Below are 24,049 nucleotides of genomic sequence, written 5' to 3'. Positions count from 1 at the left end.
ATTGGTTCCATAGAAAAACTACACTATAGTAAAATGTGATAATGTGTTAATTTCCTATGATTCCTTCCTTAAGAGTAAGAAAATAAAAATTTTAAGACAAAAGTAAATAATTTAATATGAGGGAATTTTTAAGAAAGATTAAATATATAAAGCTTTCATTGTATGTAATGCAAATTTGAAATACTTTGTTTTTAAATGGGAGGGAGATATTATGACACATCGAACCTCCCATTTAGTTTAATCAGAATTAGTGGTGAACTCTCACTTAACTTTGTCTTTTGATTAAAAAAATTCTTGAACACTCCAAACTTATTTCTAAAGTAGTCTCTCTCCCATACTGGACTGTGAGAAATTTTCTCCCCAAACTTTCTTTTCTCAAACTGGGGATTAGTACCACTTCCATGAAGATAATACGGTGCCAGTGAAAGGGAAATAAAGAAACTCAGCCTATGAAACCTGAAGCAAGAGGGGTTCTTCTCACTTCTGATCTTAGACACTGTGAGGACCAGAGGTGAATAATGCCTCACATCTTTCTGAGAGGGCTTTTTTTTATATCACTTATCTTGAGCTTGGCAGTTTTTGCTATGCTGATCCCTGGTACTGGACCACTCTTTTAGCAAGAAAATAACTTCTCAGACACTCCCCAAGTCACCCAAACTTATAGTCTCTGCTATGGACTGAATGCTTGTATCCTCCCCCTCCTCCAAATTCATATATTGAAGCTCCTAGTTCCCAGTGTGATGGTATTAGGGGATGCCTTTGGCAGGTATTAGGCCATGACGGTGGGGCTCTGGTGAAGGGGATTAGTGCTCTTAGTAAAAGAGATGAGAGAGGGGTAATCTCTCTCTCAGCCTTGTGAAGACACAGTGAGAAGATAGCTGTCTACCAGCCAGAAAGAAAGCTCTCTCCAGACACCAGATCTGACAGTGCTTTGATTTTGGACTCTCCAGCCTCCATAACTGTGAGAAATAAATGTCTGTTTTTAAGCTGCCCAATCTATTGTAGTCTTGTTATAGCAGCCTGAACTAAGACAGTCTCCTAGGTCTCTTATTCTTTATATCCTTTTCCCTTTTCATTTTCTTCCCCCGCCCTTTTTTTTTCCTGAATAGTGTGGGCTTATTTCCAAACTATCCAAAATAATTAGGTTATTACCTTTTCTTCTCTCCTACTTTCTCTCCCTTTTCCAGAGAAGTCCTCAGTCTCACAGGAGAAAGCATGGCCATCCAAACAAGCCTTGATGACAAAAGTATATATATATATACTTTTGCCATTTAATTTTCCACTTTTACATGATCTAAAGTTGATTGTCTGGGTTAAGTAAAAATACCAATATTAATCTCCTCTGACTAAATGAATTATTAGTAAAAGCCTTGAAATGGAACATTAAACTACATAAATATTTAAGGGACATGCTTCTTTCCTTACTTACCGACATTGAATTTTCTTTTAAAAAATGTAAATATATGGTGCTGAATTCTACAGTTTCTGGTGGGGTCTTGTCATTGACTTTTGTCTTGGAACTTAAGAATACCAATGAATTAAATTTAAAATAATTTAAAAGACTAACCATCTACTGTTTTACTAGTTTAAAGAGCAGATCTTCTTGCCCATTTCCCTTTTCTGAACTAATTTTCTGTTAATGAAGTAAGTAATAACATGTCTGGAATAGGAAGTAAGGACTATTTTGTTAGCTTCCTGTGTGGCATATCCTTGTGTTAATTTCAATTCAATAAATGTTTATTAAATACCTACTCTGTGCCAAATTCAAGAAATCCCTATCTTATTAGAAAGAGGCAATTCTTACAATAGAATTTGATAACTGTCTTAAGTACATTGGTGGGACAAAAGAGAAATTGTCACAAGCTCTTAATTGTGTTTTCAGAAATAAACTTGATTATATCACGTATAATTAGACATGTGAAATCAAAACCTATTCACATGAATTTGTCTCAACCGGAATAGGCTTTAAACAACAATTCCATGTGAAATGAATACTGATTTCTGTATTCTTTATGATATCCTTTTATAGCTTTGTTTTCATATTTCTGAGTGATCTTCTGTGGGCTATAAGCACTTTAGACTTCCTTGCCTGGGGCTGTCCATCAGGTAGTTAATGATCTGTAAGCAGTGTTTTTATGTAAGTCATTTTCAAACAACTTATTGACCCTTTGATGTAAAAGTATGTTGAAAACTAAACATGTAAAGCATTTTGACATAAATTCTCCAAGAATAAATATTTTCCTCAAGCTTTAATATTAGATTCTGGAACCTCCTGGAAAAGCATTATAAATGTCAGCTGTGCTCTTCATTATTAGGAAGTAAAAGACTTCTTTGGAATGTTCCTAGGGGAAACAGATTGCAAGTCTCTGCTAGATATCTTAAATAAATAGGAAGTAAATATATTTGCTTCACTCAAGCTCATACACACATTACATAACATGTCGACTTTAGTTAAAACCTTTTCTAATCAGTCCCTGAATTACTGAGGAGGTTGAAATTTGATTAAATAACAAAAGAATGGAAAAAAATCTTTGCAAGCTTATTTTTTTTTTTTTTAGGCCTTGAATTTAACCTTATACCTTTGGGCTCAAATATTTACATGGAAATATAGACTTTTTTTAGCAATCATTTACACTATGATGTCTAACGACCCCTCCTGGCCCCAAACCCTACTGTTACCTAAGGGACACCCCAGTGTAGGAGGTATAAGAAAAAATCTAAACATGCAGAAGAGTTTTGTTTGCTTTACTGGTTGGCAAATGGCATGAAATCTCATAAATTTTTATTTTTACTTATTTTATTAGCAGCTATCTCTAAGCAGAAGTAAACATTCCTGCTCTTCTTGACTTTGTAATTATTATTATTTTAACTCAATTATTGTGTTGGTTGTAGGTTATTTCATAAAATCTATTTTTGCAGCAATATGTAGTTGTATTATAATATTTTTTCCTATAAGATTCATTAATGATTTTAAAATATATATTTGTTTTATTTCTAACATTCTTGTCACTGAAGGCTTTTTTTTTCTTTATAAAATAGCATTATCTGTAATGAACGGGGATTGGTAATTTTTGTTTTACCTGAGGCTGTGATGTACTCCCTGTACCCCCAAACACATACACTAATTTGATGCATGCCATGGAAAGAAAAGTGGAAAAACAATGTCAGATTTCAAGTATGGCGATATCCTAAGATAAAATCTAAGCTACTTTACAAGAAGTCAGACTGTTTAATAAAACAAACCCTAAACATCTTCATTAATCAAGCCAAGTGTGCCTGCCTGTGTTTGCAGCTGCATGACAAAAATACCTCAGCCCCCAACTTCTTTTTATTCCAACCCAGTTGGAGGTAGATGAGGCAGACTCTAGGCAAAGCTGTAAATCCTGTGAAATTTGTCATTAACCTCATTTTTTTGCTTTTTATCTTTTCCACATCCCCTCTTTGTCCTTCTATTCTTCTCACGCTTCCTGCTCCTCAATCCAAACGGGAAAGGATCTTATAATGACCCATTTATACCTATTGATTGACTGATTACACCATCGCTGAAATGCTTCACACTGAAACATTACCTCAACCAGCCTTTTATCTCTGATTGTAGAGGAGAGGCTTATTCCTTGTTAGAAAAACTGTTTCCTCTGCAATCTGGTGGAGATTGTTTTTGGAGAGTGAGGAAGGAGGAGGCCCTTTGGAACTTCTGAAATCACAGTTGTCCTAGTCAAGCAAATTTAATTTAGACCTTACGATGTTTTCAGCTACCCAAGCAGATGCTCTACAGTCAGCCCCCACTTTTTTAAATGTACTGTATACTTGTTAAAAATGGCAAGGAAGACTTTATTGAAGATTATTGCAAAAAGGGAGAGAGATTGCATTCAACTCCATTGAAATAAAAGGCAGGAGGATTTTTAAACACTGGGCTGAGTTAGTGCAAAGGTACTGGAGGACACTCTGGGGAGACTGGTCAATGTGATTAGGCCATCTGTGTTTACTAATTGGTGCATATCAAAGTTAGGTTCCTACCATCTCACAGAGAGTGAGATACAGGCTTCTTTGATGATCTTGTTTCAAAGGGATGGCTTTAGGAATGCTTAAGAAGGACATTCCTGGGTTGTTAAACTTGTAGGAGACTAGAAGATTTACATCTCAAAAAGGAAGATAAAGAATTTATTATTGCAAATTTTCTAAAGTAAATGCTGTAAGAAAAGGTAGGTCAAGGGCCTAAAGTCTGGAAAAAGCCCTTCACAAGCTTTGTCAAGCTGAGAACACTAAGGCCCTCTTAGTCATCCACTTTCCATACTTTTCCCCTTTTTAACTCTCCAAGCTTTCCAGTTCATCAAAAATATCATGAATGAATGTTTCTGGTTCTTACTGAATTTGGCTGAAGTTGACCTGATGTCCCTGCATTATTAATTCCTTCCATTTGTGACATGTCCTACTGTTACTGGAGAGTGGGGTCCTCTCTTGACACGTTATCCAGGTTCTTGATGTCTCTAACAAAGAATTGAGCAAGACACCGAAATACAGTAGAAAAGAAAAGTTTTATTAGAAGGGAAAGTACACTTCTAGACGTGGAAGCGGGCCTGAGCAAGAAAGGCGTGGCTCGAAAGGCCTGGCTCAAAAGGCCTGGTAACAAAGCCTTTGGGGTTTTTATCCCTATTTGCTGTGGGTGGTTACTTTTCTTAGAGGAGTGGGCTTCTTTGATTGACGACTAAGATTAAAAGGAGGACTCAGTGATTCATCATTTTGCTTTCTGCGCATGTTTGTTCCCATGTTTGTCTATTATAATGATATTAATGAACTTCTGGGCATATACATCATATTCTAATGATGGTATAATGAGACTCAGGTGAGTTGAAGGTCGTTGGGGTCTTCATTGCGCCGGTGCAAGTGACTGGCTTAAACTGGTACCTAAATCTCTGCCTACTGGTTTGTGTGAGTTAAAAAAAATGCCTTCTGGCTTAATTGTGGGCGGATTAGGGTGGGCCCCTTCTGAGATAGGATGACCTCAGTGTCTCTGCAGGCAGACCCAAAACCCCCTAACTTTCTTGCCTTACTCTTATCTAAGAGCCATGAATCCCCTTATTTTTAGTATGGATGTTGAGAGAGGGGAGGTCTCTTCTTCTGCAGTATCTGCTTCCTGCTGAGAACAGCCGTCAGAAGTCCCTGCCTACAGGAGTTTCATGGAGCTATTTCCCTTCCTGCCTCAGTCAGGGTGGGGTCTTCGGTTTCTTGCTGAAATGCCACCTCAGTCCCTAGACAAGGAAAAGAAGATACAAACTCGTTATTCAAATCATACATCTGTTAATTTCTATTATTGATTTGCCTACTAAGTGAATAAAGGGGAACAGGCTTGGTTAATACTTAAAGAGTAAAAAGAAAGACCTTTGGCTTAAAGTTCCCTCCCCGACCTTCAGACTCTAAGGGCCCTGCCTGAAATGGCTTAAAACCATTTCTGCTTAACAATGGGCTGATGACCCTTATCAGTAACAGATGATCTGAGTCGCCAGGGCAGTTATCAGGATTTGAGGGAGAGGGCCTTTTTCCCAAAGAAAGGAGGGAAGAAAACTTAACTAGATTTACTAAAAAGATTAACTCTGCAAGAGATGTCCCATTTAATTTCCTGTTAAAAGATTAAGAATTTACAAGTGATGTCCTGTCTCACTACCCTAGCACAGGTATGCCTGTTGCCATTTATCCTCTCTCAGTACTTTGCATGCCCTCTCTTGACTTTAATCTGGTCTCTGCCATCTCTTCCATATGCTCTGTGGCTTCGAATTACATACTTCATGTTCTGGGATATTTGACATTGTTTTCATTTAATTTAATTATTTTTCATGCTGTAATGCTCGTAATCTGATGTCGTCAAATACACCTCTAAGCACAATATTATTTACAACCCTGGTTATGGTGCTTTTCCTAAAATCGATATAGTTTGGGCTGCTTTCCTTTCATTAATAGTGGTGTTATTATTGTGAGGATTAATATTTGTAGTCACAAAATAAAGGAAAAGAACAGATCTAGTACAAAGATACAACAGGTGCAGTAGCTTTGCCTTCTGAAAGAGACAGGAAACCACCTGCATTGTACCTGGACAAGCCTCAAGCCAAGCATATACCATCTAGGATTTTCAGAGAAAGAGAATGCCACTGATTTTTTAGAATGTAAATTCTCTATACCCACATAGGAAAACTTGTTCCCTACCAATTTTAGTCTATCCTAGGATTTTAATTTCCTTTCATCCCTCACCCCCAGGAGAGTTCATAAAACATAATTCATATCAGCACATTTTTCAAAGCTTTGGTATTCAGCCTGGAATAAGACCATAGTTAGTAAGGGTGGGCTTTAGCTGAACAGTTCATCATTGGTTAATCATTGGCAGTAATTATATGTTCCACTTTGCACCCAGACCAGTTAACACCTATTATTTTAGCATAATCATTTATAGAAAACCCTTTTATTCTCAAATGGATCATGATTTGGATAATAAATTAAATGGACACTTGAGCTTTGCCACTCTAAATTTTTATCTCTTCTGAGGGTCCTTTACCAATTCGTAGTGAAGATATACTTCCTCTTTTTATTTAGCTTTCAGGTGCATACTTATTGGATTAAACTCATTCTCATTCTCCCTCTCCCTCTGTCTCATACACACACCACTAAAAATGTTCCCACAATGACTACTTTTTAAACGTAATTTAAGAAAAATGTTGTCTTAAATGCAACATAATGTGCAAAGATACCTGCCTACAGTATCTTTGCCAGAGGACAGAGCTTTACATTATGATGCTAAGCACAGTCCATTCCCCAGTGGGGCTCATTGCTTGGTGTTTTCAAAAATCAGAGATGTAGTGGTAACTTTTTATTTACAGTAAGATCAGCCAAAGCTTTGAAAACATTTTTCTTCCTTTTCAACTGATCACATTTTAAAGCAAGGTATCCACTCTCATCAGTTTCTATAAACAAAGGGTAACTGGTAAAATAATGCTTTCTTTTTTTGGTATAAAGCAAATTCTCAGAAGCAAGTAGGGGGTGGATGGTAATGGAGGACGGTTATTCTTCTAGGTACAAGTGGACATTGGTATTCACATTTCTCAGCAGAAGAAATTGACGCTCAGAGCAATTACATAATTAATTCAAGACACAGCTATTAAGAAGGCTGGGACTGATCTAACTCCGTATCTTGTATCCTGAATCAGTTCCCTGTGCTGCTTCTACCCATATTCAATGTTTGTCTTCTCCATTAAGGCAGAAACTGGTGTTTCTGTGTTTAGCATACCATGGGCCTTTAATAAATGTTAAATGAATGAATGATGAAGTCATGCATGAAAGGGAGAAGGAATAAGAATGAGAACTAGTGTGAGAGGGAGTCACAGTATTGGATCAGAAAAGCAAAGTCAAGAATGGGGACAAGTTCCTGTCAGTAAATGTTGACGAGGAATCTTTAGGACTCTGAGAGTCCTTGGTGAGAAAGAAGCCAGTGTAGCACTGAGGGATGGAAATAATGAGGTAAAAAGGTTTGAGAGTCAAGGCAGAACAGTTTGACAGTTTTTCTGACCAGATTTCTTGCCCCTTAGGCTAGAGAGGCAGTGCAGGGCAGTGGTCAAGTTGTGGGCTCAAATTCAAGTAATTCTTAGGTCAAGCCCTTAAAAACAAGTCCCCCAAAGTATAGAGGTATTCAACCACTTAATATTCAGGGTTCCATTTCATCTTCACAAACAGTTTTAGGTGGATCCTACTATTCCCATTTTATGAATGAGCCCCCTGAGGATTTGGAGTGAAATAATGTGAGCAAGCTCATGCATAGTAGGTCAGCTTTTTAATGTGGGTCTATCTGAGCCTAGAGAATGAGCTCTCAGTTGTCCTTCTCCCCAGGAGGGCTCTGTGAGAGTGCTGTTACCACCAGGCTAAGAAGATACTGATGCAGGTCAGGGCAAATTCCCCAGGTGGGGAGGGGTGGCGGGGGGCGGGGTCCGGTGGGGGGGGAGGCAGGGGAGCTCAAGCCCTGTATTGTGAGAGAGAGTTCTTGACTGAGTGTAGGGAAGAATTCAAATGCATGCCAGAGTCAGAGTTAAAAAAAAGTTTATTAGAGAAGGGACAACAATCCATAGATTGAGAAAGCAAAGACAAGAGAAAGCAAAGCCAAAAAAAGAGCAAAGAAAAAAATCCCCAGCCTTTGATCCATAGGTTCCGATGGTTTTAGCCATAGGGAATGAATGATTTCATTTTGTGTAGGCCCCAACTTAAACACTCTGTTTTCCCTTCATGGTATGGGTAAATGGTTAGTTAGCAATCCCAGCAGAAATCTTCCTTTGTTCTGTAGGTTTCCTCATGGCTTGGCTGCAGGGCCGATCAGCATACTGCAGTCTCTGAATGTAGCTTGATCTAATGTTTTAGTTCTCTTGCCTCCTCCCTACATTATTACCATCAACTCCACATTGATGATGACATTACCTCCTAGGTCTCCAAAGGTGTTATGCAAAGTTCTATTTCTATCAATAGTAAACATTTACAGAATACTTACTCTGGCCAGATACTTTGCAAATGCTTTATATGTTTTAATTAATTAAATCCTTACAACAATGGTATGAGGCAGATACTATGATTTTTCTTTTTCTTTTTTCTTCTTTTTTTTACAGATGAGGAAACCGAGACATAGCGAGGTTAAGTAACTTGTCAAAGGTTATGCAGGAAGTAAGCGGCAGAGCTGGAATTTGAATCCAAGTCCTCTGGCTCTAGCATTTGTGTTCTCACCTATTATGCAGCTATTTATGTTATCTACTGACTCTTAGATAAGAAAGTAACTTGCTAAGGACCTGATTCATAAGTTAGTTTCACTGAAAACCATTTGCCATCTGTCATGTCTCATCCTGAAGAATGTTTTCACAAGGATAATTGGAGTCCCTGGATTTGTATTAATAATAACAATAGCTAGTGATCACTGAGTACTATCTGCATGCTAGACACAGAGCTAAGAGCTTTACCTGCTTTCTCTTAATCTTCCCAAAAATAAAAGAAAGTAGATTTATTGTTTCATAGATGAGGAAACTGAAGCTTAGCTGCAAGTAATTTGCTCAAAGTCACACAGCTAGTAACAGCTGTGAAAAAGCCGGCATCTGTCTCATTTTCTCTTGTAATCACCAGATACTCCTGCTTCCCACCAGAAGGCTGCTTTAGCCTTTGATTCATTAATTAGTTTGGCTGAATGGTATCCATTTTACGCTGCCCAGGAGGGCATGTTACTGTACATGCTCACTTCACTTTCAGGAGAAAAAGGCAAATTACCAAAAGAACAAATTAACACCAGGGACCTCTTAAAGAAAATAAATTCCTAGGATGTGACTTGGTCAGGATCCACTACATTTCACACTATGTCTTAGATTTTTTGCATCTGCATAAAGCTACACTCCAACACACCCCAGATTTGTGGTTAAGAATAACACTTAAAAGTTAAGTGACGTCTAGCAGACACTGTTTAAAGCAGCAAGGTACGTGTTTTAAAAAGCTTTATAGAAATAGTAGAAATATTTTAATTAGAAATATTTTAATATAGGGTTTTGGATAGTATACACACTATGGTTAAATATATACATATGTGAACAGAAACATACCTTTCTATATCATTATTAAAAATGTATATAAAATGATAAAAATTTATAACCAGAAGGGAGTTTAGAAATCACCTAGTTCTGACCAGGAAACTAAGTGAGGCCCATGTTGCTGAGGTGGCTTGGCAAGCTTTCAAGCATCTTGCAAAATTTAGATTAAGCATCATCTTTATGAATTCTTTCCAGATCTTTCTTTTTATACCTGCTCCTCTCTGGGTGAAAATGACTTTTTTTTTTCTTTTTTAAATCAGTATATTCTGTGGCTATTTCCATCATGGCTCCTTTATCAATTCTACTTTTCATGTGCATGGCTCTCTCCTTTTATAGCCTTCTAAGCTCCTTGAAAGCAGGGACGGTCATTCCTTTGACTCTGTATTCTCCGGAGCTAGCACAATGTCTGGAACTTAATCAGCGATGGACAGATCTTCGACATGTGAATGAGTTGGCAGAGATCTCCTGGTTAGTTAGGAGTGGAGTGCAAAAAAGGACACATTTCCCAACTTGCCAGGAACCAATGACCCTCCTATTACACATCGTTACTTCTCTATTCTCATTTGATTTTCACATCATAAATGAATTATAAAGTTATTTTTAAAGAGGACATATTCAGAAGCTATCAATACCAAAAAAAAAAAATCTTAATCGATACGACAGTATAAAATCCTTACTCAGTGAATGGGTAGTTAAAAATATAGTTTTTTGAAGAGCTACTAGCATCTTTCTTCTAAAAAATGTTTTAAAAACTAAAAACATTTTAGTTTTTAGAAGAAAATCAGCCTGAAGTCTGCCTTAATAACAACTTAGAATTTATATCCTTTGATCTAGAATGACACTCAGAACCTGAATATTCTGTATTGAAACTGTTGAAGTATAGAAGAAAGATAACCTAAATTTGCTTTTCATGTCAATCACTGCATACAGAGCAAACTTTCCATGTGTGAGAAAAAATTTTGTTGAAGGCAGTGATTTCATTTTTTCTTGAATAATACTGATTTATTCTGTTTGTAGGTGTCTTGCTGGCTTCAAAGAATACCCCAGATGTAGAAAACTTCTTAGTATGGGCATGGAATTATCAATCTGCAAAATTAGACATGGGAAATAGAAGTTCATCCTTCTCTCACGGGATAATTGTTTCCTGAAATTAAATGACTTTGGTGCCTCTATCCATCTTGATTTGTACATAGCCCACCATATCATACCTTTTTAGAGTGGAAAAGAAACTTAGAGATCTTTCTGACTTTTTAGTTAAGGAAACTGAAGTCCAAATAAGTAAAGTGACTTTCAAAGAATTGTCCTGACCAACTTGGGGGAAAAATCAAGATCTCCTGGGTCAGAGTACAATGTCACACTGCTTCTCTGATGAATATACTTTCGTTGATTACATTAGGCTTTCATTTCATTGGACAGAATCCTACTGGTTGAAATACATTTAGCTAACATCACATGAAATGTTCTGCTATCAAATATGGCCAAGTTTTTAATTTCATGAATTATGACTGATTTAGCAAAGATTAAATAGTTGGTGGTAGTACTAGAAATAGAACCTAGGGCTTCTGACATCACAGTCCAGGCCCGAGTGTCTCCCTCCTCCTGAAACCTTACTTGGCTCTCAGGAAGAACAAAATAAGAACACAAACCCACACATCCACAAACTAGCAAGGTCAATGTTTTTAAATATTTCTAGTAAGTTCATCTAAGCCTGGACTTGAGAAATGATTACTGTTTTTTTTTTTCTCTTTTTTGAGAGCTCTTGTGATAAACCATTTATTTATTCATTGATTCACAAAGCATATTCATTTTTCTATTATGGATCTCAAACTGTGCCTCAAGCTGGGGAATCAGGAATGAATGATCATGAATGTGGGCCTCACAATCTAGTGGAATAAAATAAACAGTAAATATAGAAAACTGTTACAGGTGTTGCAGAAAAGGTAAGAAAAAGTTAATCAGAGGAGGGAAGAGTTGTCTAGTCTACTTGAGGGGTTGGTTGGTTAACAGCTTCATGGAGTAGGTGTTACAATGTTCTGAACTTGAGAGATGGGGTAGGTGTTTCCTAGGGTGTACAGAGTGAGGTAAGGAGTCAGGAAAGAGTAAGAGGTGGCCTGACTAAAGATAAGATTCTAAAAATAGTTTATATGACTTGAGTGTGGAGTGTAACAAGAGTGTACAGAAAAGCGAGGCTGGAAAAGTCAGAGATGGGCTGATGGAAGAATGCTTGGGCTATGCCCAAGAATTTGAAGTTATTCTGTGAATAATGATGAGCCAAGAATGGTTTTATACCCTAGACTTAATTTTAGAAAGATCTACCACATTAGAATGTGTGTCTTTATGTGCATGTAAAGGAATAAGCTAGGAAATAAAAAGACTAGTCAGGGTCCCCTCAGGATTATGCAAGAAGATGTTAAGGATGCCTAAGTCAAGTCAGTAGAGGGAAGGTTGTGGAAGAGTGAGGGAAATTGAGATGAACAGGATGCAGAATGAGAGGAATTTGGTGAGCAAAGAGATGTGGAGGTACGTAATAGAAGTGACATTGAACTGGGAATTAAGAGAGCTGAGTTCTAATTATTGATCTTCCATAATCTAGCTCTGTGATTTTGAACTAGTGAATATTATAGTTGTAGTCTAACCATCCATTTCTTCTGTGTAAAATGGCAAGATAGGACTTTATCTCTGTTATTCTTAAAGTCTCTAAGTGTCAATGATTCTCTCTTAGATATCTGCGTTATATACATAGATCTATGGGACTAAGGTTTTCTTAGCCTACATACTAATTATGGTTAACATTTACACTTTATCAAATATAAGTACTGTTATGAATAATGACAATAATGAATTGATCCTCATTACAACTCTTTACAGTAGATGCTATTATAATTTCCATTTTACTGATGAGGAGCTGAAACAGAAAGAGGTGAAATAATATTTTTGGAATCACATTTTTGTTCTCTGCATGTTTTAGTCTGCCATTGTTTATGGCTGCCATAACAAAATATCGGAGACTTAGTGGCCTATAAACAACAGAAATGTATTTCTCACAGTTCTGGAGGCTAAAAGTTCAAGATCAAAATGCCAGCATGGTCAAGTGCAGGCCCTCTTCTGAGTTGCAGATGTCATGCTGTGTCCTCACGTTGCAGAAGGGATGAGCCTTCTGCAAGTAAAACTCATTTCCCACCGCGTTCCATGTGTCACATGCAAGGGAGACTGGAAAATGTAGTCTAGCTGTGTGTCCAGGAGGAAAGAAAGAGGAGACTTGGTGAATAGGTGGGCACTGTCTTTTAAAGCTGGGACTTGAACCTACACTGACTTCAGAATCCTCACTCTTCTGTATTATCTTTTGTACTTGAATGCACTCATGGAATCAACAGTAATTAAACTGTTTTGTACATAAAATAATATGAGGATGTAGGATGACTTTATAGTGAATAATACTCATGTATTATAACTGTACAGTTAAGATCCATGACTTCATTTATATCAGAAATATAAATTTCACAGACTCCCTTCTCAGTTTTTCATTAGGTTCAGTGACTCAATGAAGTTAATTTATGTTAGTCTGAGGCAAGTAAAAAAATCTGTTTACTTTGACTTTCGTTTTCTTTACCCATTATAATGAAACTTAATTATTTCATAAACTAATAGAATTTTAGAGTTGGAAGGAATCTTTAAATTAACTCTAAAACTAGTCTGATTCTTTCATCTTACAGATGAGGAAAGAGACCCAGAGATCTAAACGACTTACTCAACACTACACTCTTCAGGCACAGAGAACTATGCATTAGGGCCAAAGTATCCCATCTTTCTTTTCACTGCTCTTTCTACTCACTGTCATTTTTTTTCAGGAATCACTTGGGCTGTACTGCTGTCCTTAGAAACATTTATAGGAATATTAATCATTAAAGAACAGTGTGACTTCTGTAGTGTATAGGGACTGGGGATATTCTGATCCTTCACATTTGTGTGTGGGTGTGTGTAATTTGGGATGAAGTAGGAAATCTGCTTTTAGCCTTTGCCATTAGAAACATTTAAAAAAGTATAATGGACCATATTCCCTTCATAGTAATTTGAAATGGCCTTAAAGTCATCACTTAGAATGTCAGTTTTCACTATGAGGTTAAAGCAGAAAGTGTGACTGTTAGATTCTGAATTTCCTGGGTCCTAGGAAGAAGGTGTAAACTTGTCTCTTGCTCGTAAAAGTGGGGGTGATGAAAACTTCTAATTAGCTTTTAATTTTAACTTTAATTTAAAAAAGAGAATACCCTAGTCAGCACATTTTTGGGGTCAAGGAACAGAGACATCATCAAGTTGCCTCAGGAAAAAAGGGGCTCGTTGAAATCTGTGCAATATTTCAGGAATTCAGGAAAATTTTCAGGAATACGCAGACATCAAGGCAGCTGGTATCTTATTTCTTTACCTCTCTTTGCACCTGTGCTTTGGGGTCTGCTTCCTCTGAGTCCCTGTTATCACCACAGGGTGCACAAAGCTCCCCATGGGTCACCTGACTCCTGATGCCAGATGACTTTTGGGCTCAAATGTCCATTTTCATGTGACATTTCTGTGACTTTTAGTCCAAATTTCTAGAGAGATGAATTTGATCCGTCTCATTCTTTTTCCCCGTAGGCCTTACAAGCAAAAGTTGCTGGGCAGTTTATAAAGAGACCACTGTTCCTTGAGGTTTGCCTTAATACTGATTCTCGCTTAAAATGAGGCTGTACGAGATGTTCATGATTAGACTGAGGGGGAATAAACCTAAAATTGTTGCGACAGCAAATCTTGTTTTGTTCTGCCTCTTTCACATAGACTGGGGGACATCCTCTGGTTGAGAGTTTGCTTTCGTTAATAGAGGACTGCACTGTTAGTGTTACTCTTTAGTGGCAATTTGTTTTTCCCCAATAATTTTATTTCTTACATATAAAATGGAGAACTTTTAGAAAACAGGCTTTATAAAAATGTCATTGGCACTTGGCTATTTCCTCCCTGATAATCCTGATTTCATAAACTTTTGAAATTTCATTGATCTATTTAAATGACCATTTCTTTTACATTGCTTTACAAGAAAGTCTAAAAATGCTCCCTATTTTCTCATTCTAATGAATTAAAGTGAGAAATTAGCTGTCTCAAAAGCGTTTGTTTCCGCACATTTTATCCATTCAAAGTGATTTACAGTAACCTAAATCCACTAACTAGCTTGCATTTTAGATGCCTATTGGTGCATGTAGTTGGTACTTTATTTCTGTTTAAAAGTACTCTCTTGGGAGCTAGTCAAGTAAACTTATTAAATAAGAGTGTATGGAGACAAACAGAATTTCAGAATCAGTGAGACAAATTGGAATACAAATAAGAACTGAAATCTAATGGAGAGGAAACCACGTAGGAACAAATTCACAACTTGATGCTAAATTTACTTTCTTCTGTAGCATAAGTGTCAGATGAAATTTTTTTTACATGCATCTCAACACCAGTGTGTGTATATATTTTTTACACATGAAATATGTACTTTTATAAAATGTACATAACTTTCTATCAGTTATATCTTTATATATGTTCCATCATTTTGGTTTTCATTGATTACGTTAAAAGTAAAAGAGATAATTAACATTTAAATTGCTAAACAATTTAAAAGTAGTTTCGAATACATTATCTCATTTGGTTTTCATAAGGACTCTCTGGAACCATTTTAGAGATGAACAAAGCAGTTCTTTGAAAGGGGAATGGCCTTCTTAAGGGTTTACTCAAGTATAGTTTAGGTGAAACTAGGCTCAGACTGAGGCTACCAAGCATTGCATGTGGGGACAGTGATACGCGTCATGCATTCCTCCACATCATTTAGAACTGCAGTCTGTTGCGTGGATGTGGAGCTCTGCAGAAAAGGCACTAGAAGATACTGTTTAAGGTGATGGTTTCAGAAAGCAAAGTCCCCGGACTCATCTCTGGTTTTGTCTCTTACCTAGCTATTTTACCTTTGCAAATTACTTAACATTTCTGTGGCTCAGTTTCTTTGTCTGTAAGTTGGGGATAATTATAGCTTCCTCTTTAATGGTTGCTGTGATGATAAAGTGGAATAATGCTTGGCATGCAGTAAAAATTCAGTAAATGTACACATTTAGATCTTCCCCTTATGGTGGAGCTCCTTTCATTACATAAAAAATCAGATGGAAATAAAGGTTGGGCTAAAATGCCTTGTAGGATTGCATGCCAGAATATACCAGTCATAATAACTTTGCAAAACATTTAGGCATCTTAAGATATGATTTAAGTGGCAGTCTATTAAGGCCATATTTCTGGGACATTATAGAGTCAACGATCCTAATATTGAATTAAAACATAAGAGTAATAAGCGTGGAAGACAATAATTAGAGCTGGTTAATACTTGGTATCCCTTTTTCATAAGCATTTAACTTGTGTGTCTCTAAGTGTCATTTCACAAAAATAGAGGAGGTGATTTTGTGTTTATACATCACATCCAGGAAGGAAAAAATAGCAGAACAGCAAAAAGATGTTTTTTATTTTTATTTTTTTTTCACTTAAATCTTCTCCAGGGGGTCTTGCATCAGTTTACTGTGATACTAAGTGATTGTCTGGGAAGCCTATTGTGTTAATTTGAAAGCCCTATTGATTAGGTTAGTTTATCATCAGCTCTATCTGAATCTGTGTAAAGAATTCTAGTAACTGCTTGAATTTCTTACAGTCTCATTAACCTTTTAAAAGAAAACCACAGGAATTAGTTTTACCTCTTAAACTGTTTACCATTTACTAAACACATACCAAATGGTGAGCAGTTTACATGAAAATTTAGTCTTTGTCTACAAGGATTTGGTTATCATTAGAAGTTAAGACACATATCAGACAAATAAGAAAACTGAACATATGTTATGCTTAGATGAGGGTCTGCTAAAAGATTCATTTACCAGTTTTAAAGTATCTTATTTCACTTGGCATATGTACCAACATATATAAAAAATACTGAACAGTCAATATTCTCCCTACCTGTGCCTTCAATCTCTGACTATAAGATTATACATCCATTCATCTATTTTTTAAAAAGGTTAGTTCTCCTCCTCCACAGTAAGCTTTGCAGCTTGTTTTAATGAGAACAATAAAGACTGAGAGAGATTTTTCACAAAATTACATTTCTCACCAGGAAACTAAACCTGTGTGTCTATGTATCCATAGGCAGTGAATAGGAAGTTTAGGGCAGAAAGGCTTTGGTCTCTCAGGCTTGCTCTTCCTGGTCACATTTATTAATCTCTTAACATTTAGTACCATGTTCTGTGAAGGGAAAAATGCCTCTGTCTTCTCAGTGTACCAACTACCTCATCCCTCTCTTCATTTTACCATCCATATAAAGCATCAGTCACTTCCTTTCTCCCCAAAGAAGCACACTTTCTTCACCAGAGCTCTGACATACTGACCTTACCCAATGTAATTATCCAATTGTGGAATAATTCATTACAATCTGTTTACTATCTAAACAGTCTTTTCTTTTTCATATTTATTCTGCATTGATTCAAATGTAGAATAAATGACCAGGTTTTGAGATGTCATACTTCACTGACTTACCTCCAACTAATGTATTTGGAAAAATATACCCTATGAACAGTCTAGGAAGCAGCAGAAAAAGTACTACTGTGTCCAGAGGAGGCTGTTTTGTGGCAGTAACAAATAACCTCTAAATTTTAGAAGCTCATACACAATTTAAGGTTTATTTCTTACTCGTAGGTCTATCATGGTTGGTGGGGACTCTGTTCTGTGTCTCTTCACTTGAGAACTCAGCTTGTTATAGTCTCCACTATCAACATAATTGGTTGCTCTGGCTAGTGGAGAGAAGTGTGGTAAATTACATACTAGCTTATTAAATGTATTTTTCAATTACAATTGACATACAATATTAGTTTCAGATGTCCAACACAGTAATCAGACATTTTTTATACCTTAGGAAGTGATCACCTCATAAATCTAGTATCATCCGACATCAAACTTTTACAATATTATTCACTATATTCCCTATGCTGTACTTTGCATCCCCATGACTATTTTTATAACTGCCAATTTGTACTACTTAATCCCTTCACCTTTTTCACCCATACCTCCAACCCCCCTCCCACCTGCCAACAACAACCAATGTGTTCTCTATATGTTTGTGTTTTGTTTTTTAGATTCTACATATTTTCTGACTTATTTCACTTAGTATAATGCCCTCTAACTCCATCCACATTATTGCAAGATTTCATTCTTTTTATGGCTGAGTAATATTTCATTGTGTGTATATATATTAAATATACATATATAGCATCTTTATCCATTTGTCTATTGATGGGCAGTTAGGTTCCTTTCATATCTTGGCTATTGTAAATAATGCTGCAATGAACAGAAGAGTGCATCTATCTTTTCCGTTTAGTGTTTTGGATTTCTCTGGATAAATACCCAGAAGTGGAATTGCTGGGTCTATTTCTATTTTGAATTTTTTGAGCAATCTCCATATTGTTTCCCATAGTGCCTGTGCCAATTTGCTATCCCAACAGCAGTGCACGAGAGTTCCCTTTTCTCAACATCCTCACCAACACCCGTTCGTTGATTTATTGATAATAGCCATTCTGACAGGTGTGAGGTGATCTCTCATTGTGGTTTTAATTTGCATTTCCCTGCTGATTAGTGATGTTGAGCATCTTTTCATATGTCTATTGGCCATCTGTACATCCTCTTTGGAAAAATATCTATTCATGTCCTCTAACCAGTTTTTAATTGGACTTTTTTTTTTGATATTGAGTTGTATGAGTTCCTTATATGTTTTGAATATTATCCCCTTATCGGATGTATCTTCTCCCATTCAGTAGGTTGTCTTTGGTTTGTTGATGGTTTCTTTTGCTGTGCAAAATATTTATAGTTTGCAGTAGTCCCATTTGTTTATTTTCTTTTGTTTTCCTGCTTGGGGAGACATATCCAAAAAATGTTGCTAGCAGCCTATGTTTTCTTTTAGGTTTTATATATAAGTCTTTAATCTATTATACATTTATTTTTGTAAGTGGTCTAGATTCATTTTTTTTTTTTTTTGCATGTGTCTTTCTAGTTTTTCCAACACCATTTATTGCAGAGACTGTCTTTACCCCATGGTATATTCCTGCCTCCTTTGTTACTGATTAATTGTTCACATAGACTGATATCCTTTGCTTCTGCTCATAAATGACTCATATTACTTAGCTTTCATTTCATTGGTCAAAGCAAGTCACATCAATACATCTCAATTTAATGGGGGCAGAGAAGGGAGAGAATCAGAAATATTTGAACAGCACTAATGACAACCACGGTGATTTTCTCCTCTTGTCAGGGAAAGTCAAAATTTCGATATTGAGGAGGGGGAAATAGTTAAAACAGTTTTCACTTGTAATTCTTTCCCCACCATAAATCTCCTTTTGAGAAAGATGGTAAAATGGCCTTGCTGCTGAAATAATGCCTCTTTTCTCGGGGGCTGGAGGGGAGGTTGGTGGAATCTCACTGTGTGCTCCTGGCTGCATTAGTACAGTGGAAGAGAACAGAGCCCCAGCCACCACTAATCTCTCTCTGAAGCTGGCTCTGCTCAGTGCTCTAACAGCTTCACTATGTGAAGAAGCCCTGCTAATATCTATAACCCATCTTCCATTCGAAGTCTTGCAGGCTTAATCTCATCCTGACTTACATCTGTTTCCCTAAATCACTATCAGAAATCCAAGTGTCCCAAATAATTTATCATCATGGAAATATCTGCATTCTGCCATTAATCCCACCCCTTCTTCCATTCCACTGTGTCCTCTGCAGTTTATTGTATGCGCCAGCCAACTCCTTGCCAGACAGTTCTACTATTACTTCCCAATAAATATACTTTTCCTCTTTCTGAGATATTTACTTTTTATAGTCTTTTCAAACATCTCTCATATTTCATAGAAAAATGAGATGAAAACAGATGCCTCGTCTCACTGTCTTATCCACTCACACCTACCTGCCTCTATCTACATATCACTCTTCTCCTGGTAAAATGGATTTTGTGTCCCCACATCAATCTAATACCAACGCTCCCACGTGCCCTGAATCTCAATTCCTTTTTCCTTCTCAAGAACATTCTTTTTAAATTACCCATTTTCTTTCCTATATTGACTGTTTCTCTCTCTACCAGATCATTCCAGTAAATAAACATGCTTTTATGGCATCTATTAAAAAAATTCCCTGGACGCCATATTCCCTTCTGGCTATTGTTCCATTTCCTTCTTCCTTTCCCAGAAAAACTCCAGGAAAGAAAGTTTTATACTTGTCTGTATAATTTTACATCCCATTCTCTATGAGACATATACTTTCAATCACGACTTTATTTTCCTCAGCACCTAAAATGATTTTTACGAAGTTTAAATGCTAGTAATACAAGCTAACAAAGAAGGCCTGCTATGAGGCAGGCAGTGTTCTCAATGCTTTATACGTAACTCATTTAATTCTCAAACCAATCCTAAGATGGTACAAATAATATCCCTCTTTTAGATACAAAAAACTGCTACCTAGAGATGTTAGGTAACTTGTCCAATGTCACACAGCTGCTAGGAGGAGCTTACTTAGATTTGAATCCAGCTACTCTAGTTTTGGAGTCTATGCTCTTAACCACTAGGTGTTACTTTTTAAACTGTTATTTGTCTTCATTTATTGCAGTTTTCAACATAGCTGATTGATTCCTCCTTCTTGAAACATTTTATTCTTTGGTTTTCCATGCCTTTATCTTGAGTTCCTTTCCTCCTACTACATGTGTTGCTCCTTATCAGTCTTTTTTGCTGTTTCCCCCATTCCAGATATAGGTTTAGACTGTTCTTTCCCTTCTTCTCTTCTTTGCTGGTAACCTGTCCATGGTAATTTGGTTCAGCCTATGGCTTGAAATATCACCTCCTGGCTTAGATCTCTTGAGTGTGTATCTGCAGCTCGAATTTCTTCCCTAAGCGCTATTTCACAAATGGTGTTGCCTGATTTACATCTCTACTTAGGTGTCTTAAAAAGATCTCAAACTTAACACAGACGAAACAGAACTACAGATATTTTAACCCAACACATCTTTTCCAAATTCCCTTTCCCCCCCGAGACTTCTCTACCAACTTCTAATTGCTCAGGACCAATCCTTAATTCTTTTTTTCCCCTCACAGCTCACATTCTATGCATTAGCAAGTCAAACCAACTCTGCACTGAAATATACCTTACTACTTCTCTCTAATGCCGCTGCTGTTAGTTTGGTCTAAATTCCATCCTTTATCACCTGCAACCTCTTCATAGTCTCCCCAATTCCATTCTTTCCTCCTCTGGTCTATTCTTTAAAGAGCATCCTAAGTACACTTCTGAAGCATTAATGAAGTGAAACCATTTCAACCCAAAGGCGTCCCTTGCAATGAGAATATAATCCATTCTCCTTACTGAGGCGTACCAGCCCCTACATGATCTTCCTACATTTCTGACACATTTCCCTTGACCTTTCAATTGTTCAACCACACTCTAGCCACAGCTGTCATCTTGCTGCCTGGGAACATACCACGCTTTTTACCATTTCAGTACCTTGTCACTCGTGCTCCTTCTCTTTGGAATGTTTGTCCTTTCTTAGATCTTCATAGTGGATGTTCCCTTCTCACTTAGATCATCATTCAGATTATCTCCTCAGAGAGGTCTTCCCTGGGACTCTTGCTAAAATATACCTTGTCTCCCTGCTTAATCACTCTCAATCACATTACTTCATTTCCTTCAAGGAGCTTAAAAATCTAATATTGTCTCAATCATTAACTTAGTTATTTGTTTTCTTCACAGGAATATGAGCTTTTCGAGGGTAGGGTCCATGTCCCTCGTATTCATTGTTGCAGCCCCAGGACTCAAAATGTGACTAAGAACAGGGTAGAAAACAATATAATGACTTGTAAACTATAACACAAAGCAATCGATTAAGACAAATGGAATCATTCTTGGCTAAGAAAATAGTTTCCATAGCATGAGAAGAAGTCTGGCTCTCAAGGTTTAGCTTTTGTAGAGACAGCTCTGAGCTTGATTCAAACAGAAAAATCTTTGGGACCTTGGAAATATTTGCTTCTTGAAAGTTCTTTTGCGGATTACATGTCACACCTGAGTTTCTTAGTCTCATGTGAAGGGACAAGGAGGAAAATATGTATGATTTGCTCTCTCACAAGCTATCTAATATGAGTTACTCCAGAGTGGCCCCTTGTCTCCCAGGGTCAAGATTAACATAAATGCATAATGTGCTGATCTTTTACAATTGGTTCCGATATATTTATCACTTAAACAACTTCAGATCTCTACTTTTGCTATTTAAATTTGTTTTTATAGCAATTACAGTTCTAAAACTTCTGAAAGCACAGTATTTCAACAAATGTTTGATTTTAAGCTATTTTTAGCAGATTAAATTTTTGCTTCATCATTTACAGTAGGTTAATACTTTGAAGAAGAAATGCTAGGGAAAAAAATGATGGCAAACTGGAACCTTATCATGATGTGATAACTGGCGTCCCAAAATTTTACCTTTATAGCCTTCTTACAAGGTGAATGAAATGGGAAGGGGAACCTCACAGCTTATTGGACTGGGTTTCTAGACTAGATATAAATCCACCCAAGTTCTGGCTGCCCTTGGTGCCATTTGTCTCCTCAGGCAAAACTAGAAGAAATGATTTTTGAGTCCTGAGACTAGCTGAAACTTTTGGGAAAACAACAGCAATTTCAAGAATCACCAAATTAGTTCGTTTTCATGGAAACTGTGTGGAAGAATACTAAGGAGGGGGATCCCCCCATATCCTAACTTCTTGCCTGACTTTATACTCACCTCCATTGCAGGGTACCTTGTCTAAGGGTTTACCTTTTATTAGCAAGTCAAACAAAAAGGTGTAAAAAGAAGTCATATGCAAATAAATGTTTTTGATAGCATCATATATTGAATCTGTATTTCAGACTGTTTTGACAGAAATAGTCCAACCACATTCCACATTTAGAAATCAAAGTGTGGAGTAAGCATTGTTGTATTTCTAGTTTCATGCATGGTGGGTCTCTTATAGAGCTATACTTAATGCACTTCTAATTAAAAAGAGGGGTGGACATGTCCAAAGTTTTCTAAATGTCTCATCTTTTGTTTTTGTTTGTACAGCTCACCATGTTAAAACGGGCACTTGCGAGGTGGTGGCACTCCACAGATGCTGTAATAAGAACAAGATAGAAGAACGGTCACAAACGGTCAAGTGCTCCTGTTTCCCCGGGCAGGTGGCAGGCACCACACGAGCTGCTCCATCTTGTGTGGATGGTGAGACTTTCACATTGCCCATTGAGATAGTACAGCTGGGGAATGCTGAGAACTGGAATCCCACTAGATCTGTTGACTGGGCCAATCCTGAGGGAACCACACTATATAAATTAGGTGGCTGATATAAGGTTATTTGGAAGGCATTTTGAAATATAAAATTTTTTGGAAAGAGGTCTAAAATCTTATGCAATTTTGTAAGAAAAGGCATTATAATGAGGTTCCCCAAAGTCCATGTGAAATATTGATTCGCCAGCTGAGGATATGTGTTGTGTGCAAATTAATTGGGGAAGAAAATATGAAAATAGTTGATTAAATAGTACAAATTTCTAACCCCATGGATCGTTCTTAAACATCATGAATGTTTAATTGTGGATAGAATTTACATGAAATATTATAAAGATACATCAAAATATTTCTCAAAGGTTCAAGTAATTGCAGTAGGATATAAATCTTTATATGGACCTATTTAATTTGTTACCATGAATAATTAAGTAGTCATATTAGCATGGTACATTTCTTAGGATGATGGTTACTGCCCACAATAAAAAAAAATGCATTAACTCTAATGCCCTCTGATTTTCATGTAAATCAGTGCATGAAGATTGAGTTTCTTTCCAACATACTAGTTTTCATGAAGCATATTCACATGAAAAATCCTTCAACAATACTGTAGTATATATTTAATAGGGTAGATCTCATGTGAAGTGTTTTTATCACAGTAAAATAAGATAAATTCTTCTAGTCAGAAAATCTACAAAGGTTTAGCCCCTTTGGAAAATGAAAAGAAGCATACCTCAAAACCCAGTCTTTCCAGTGGTGGGAAAAAAGTGGCTTTGTTCCTCTTCATACATCAAGAGAATTAAGAAACCCAATGGAAAACAATAAATCCATTTTTCTATCTCCTGTAGCTTCAATAGTGGAACAGAAATGGTGGTGCCATATGCAGCCGTGTCTAGAGGGAGAGGAATGTAAAGTTCTTCCGGATCGGAAAGGCTGGAGCTGTTCCTCTGGGAATAAAGTGAAAACAACTAGGGTAAGTGGACAGCCAGCTTGGGAAAGCAAAATGTCTCTGCATAAACAGCATGGGCACGTGCAGTGACATCGGTTAAGTGGTGATTGTAGAATGAGAGAGTATAGTTTTCCATAACACTTTTTTTTT

The 24,049-nt window shown here is 36.9% G+C and overlaps 1 protein-coding gene across 1 annotated transcript in view; it reads left to right on the top strand.

The window, feature by feature from the left end:
* Positions 1-23,923, top strand: part of FAM19A2 (family with sequence similarity 19 member A2, C-C motif chemokine like) — a gene marked incomplete at its 3' end in the record, with an annotated part of 358,233 nt that extends 334,310 nt beyond the window's left edge. Inside the window, exons 3-4 of the mRNA XM_011383838.1 lie at positions 22,738-22,890; positions 23,799-23,923. Coding sequence (XP_011382140.1) covers positions 22,738-22,890; positions 23,799-23,923 — 278 coding nt within the window. The remainder of the gene's footprint in view (positions 1-22,737; positions 22,891-23,798) is intronic.
* Between the last annotated feature and the right edge of the window lie 126 nt (positions 23,924-24,049).

This window comes from Pteropus vampyrus, unplaced genomic scaffold, assembly GCF_000151845.1.
Source record: "Pteropus vampyrus isolate Shadow unplaced genomic scaffold, Pvam_2.0 Scaffold545, whole genome shotgun sequence".
Lineage (NCBI taxonomy): Eukaryota > Metazoa > Chordata > Mammalia > Chiroptera > Pteropodidae > Pteropus > Pteropus vampyrus.
Note: the sequence above shows the minus strand (reverse complement) of the source record. Positions and strands in the feature narration are given on the sequence as shown.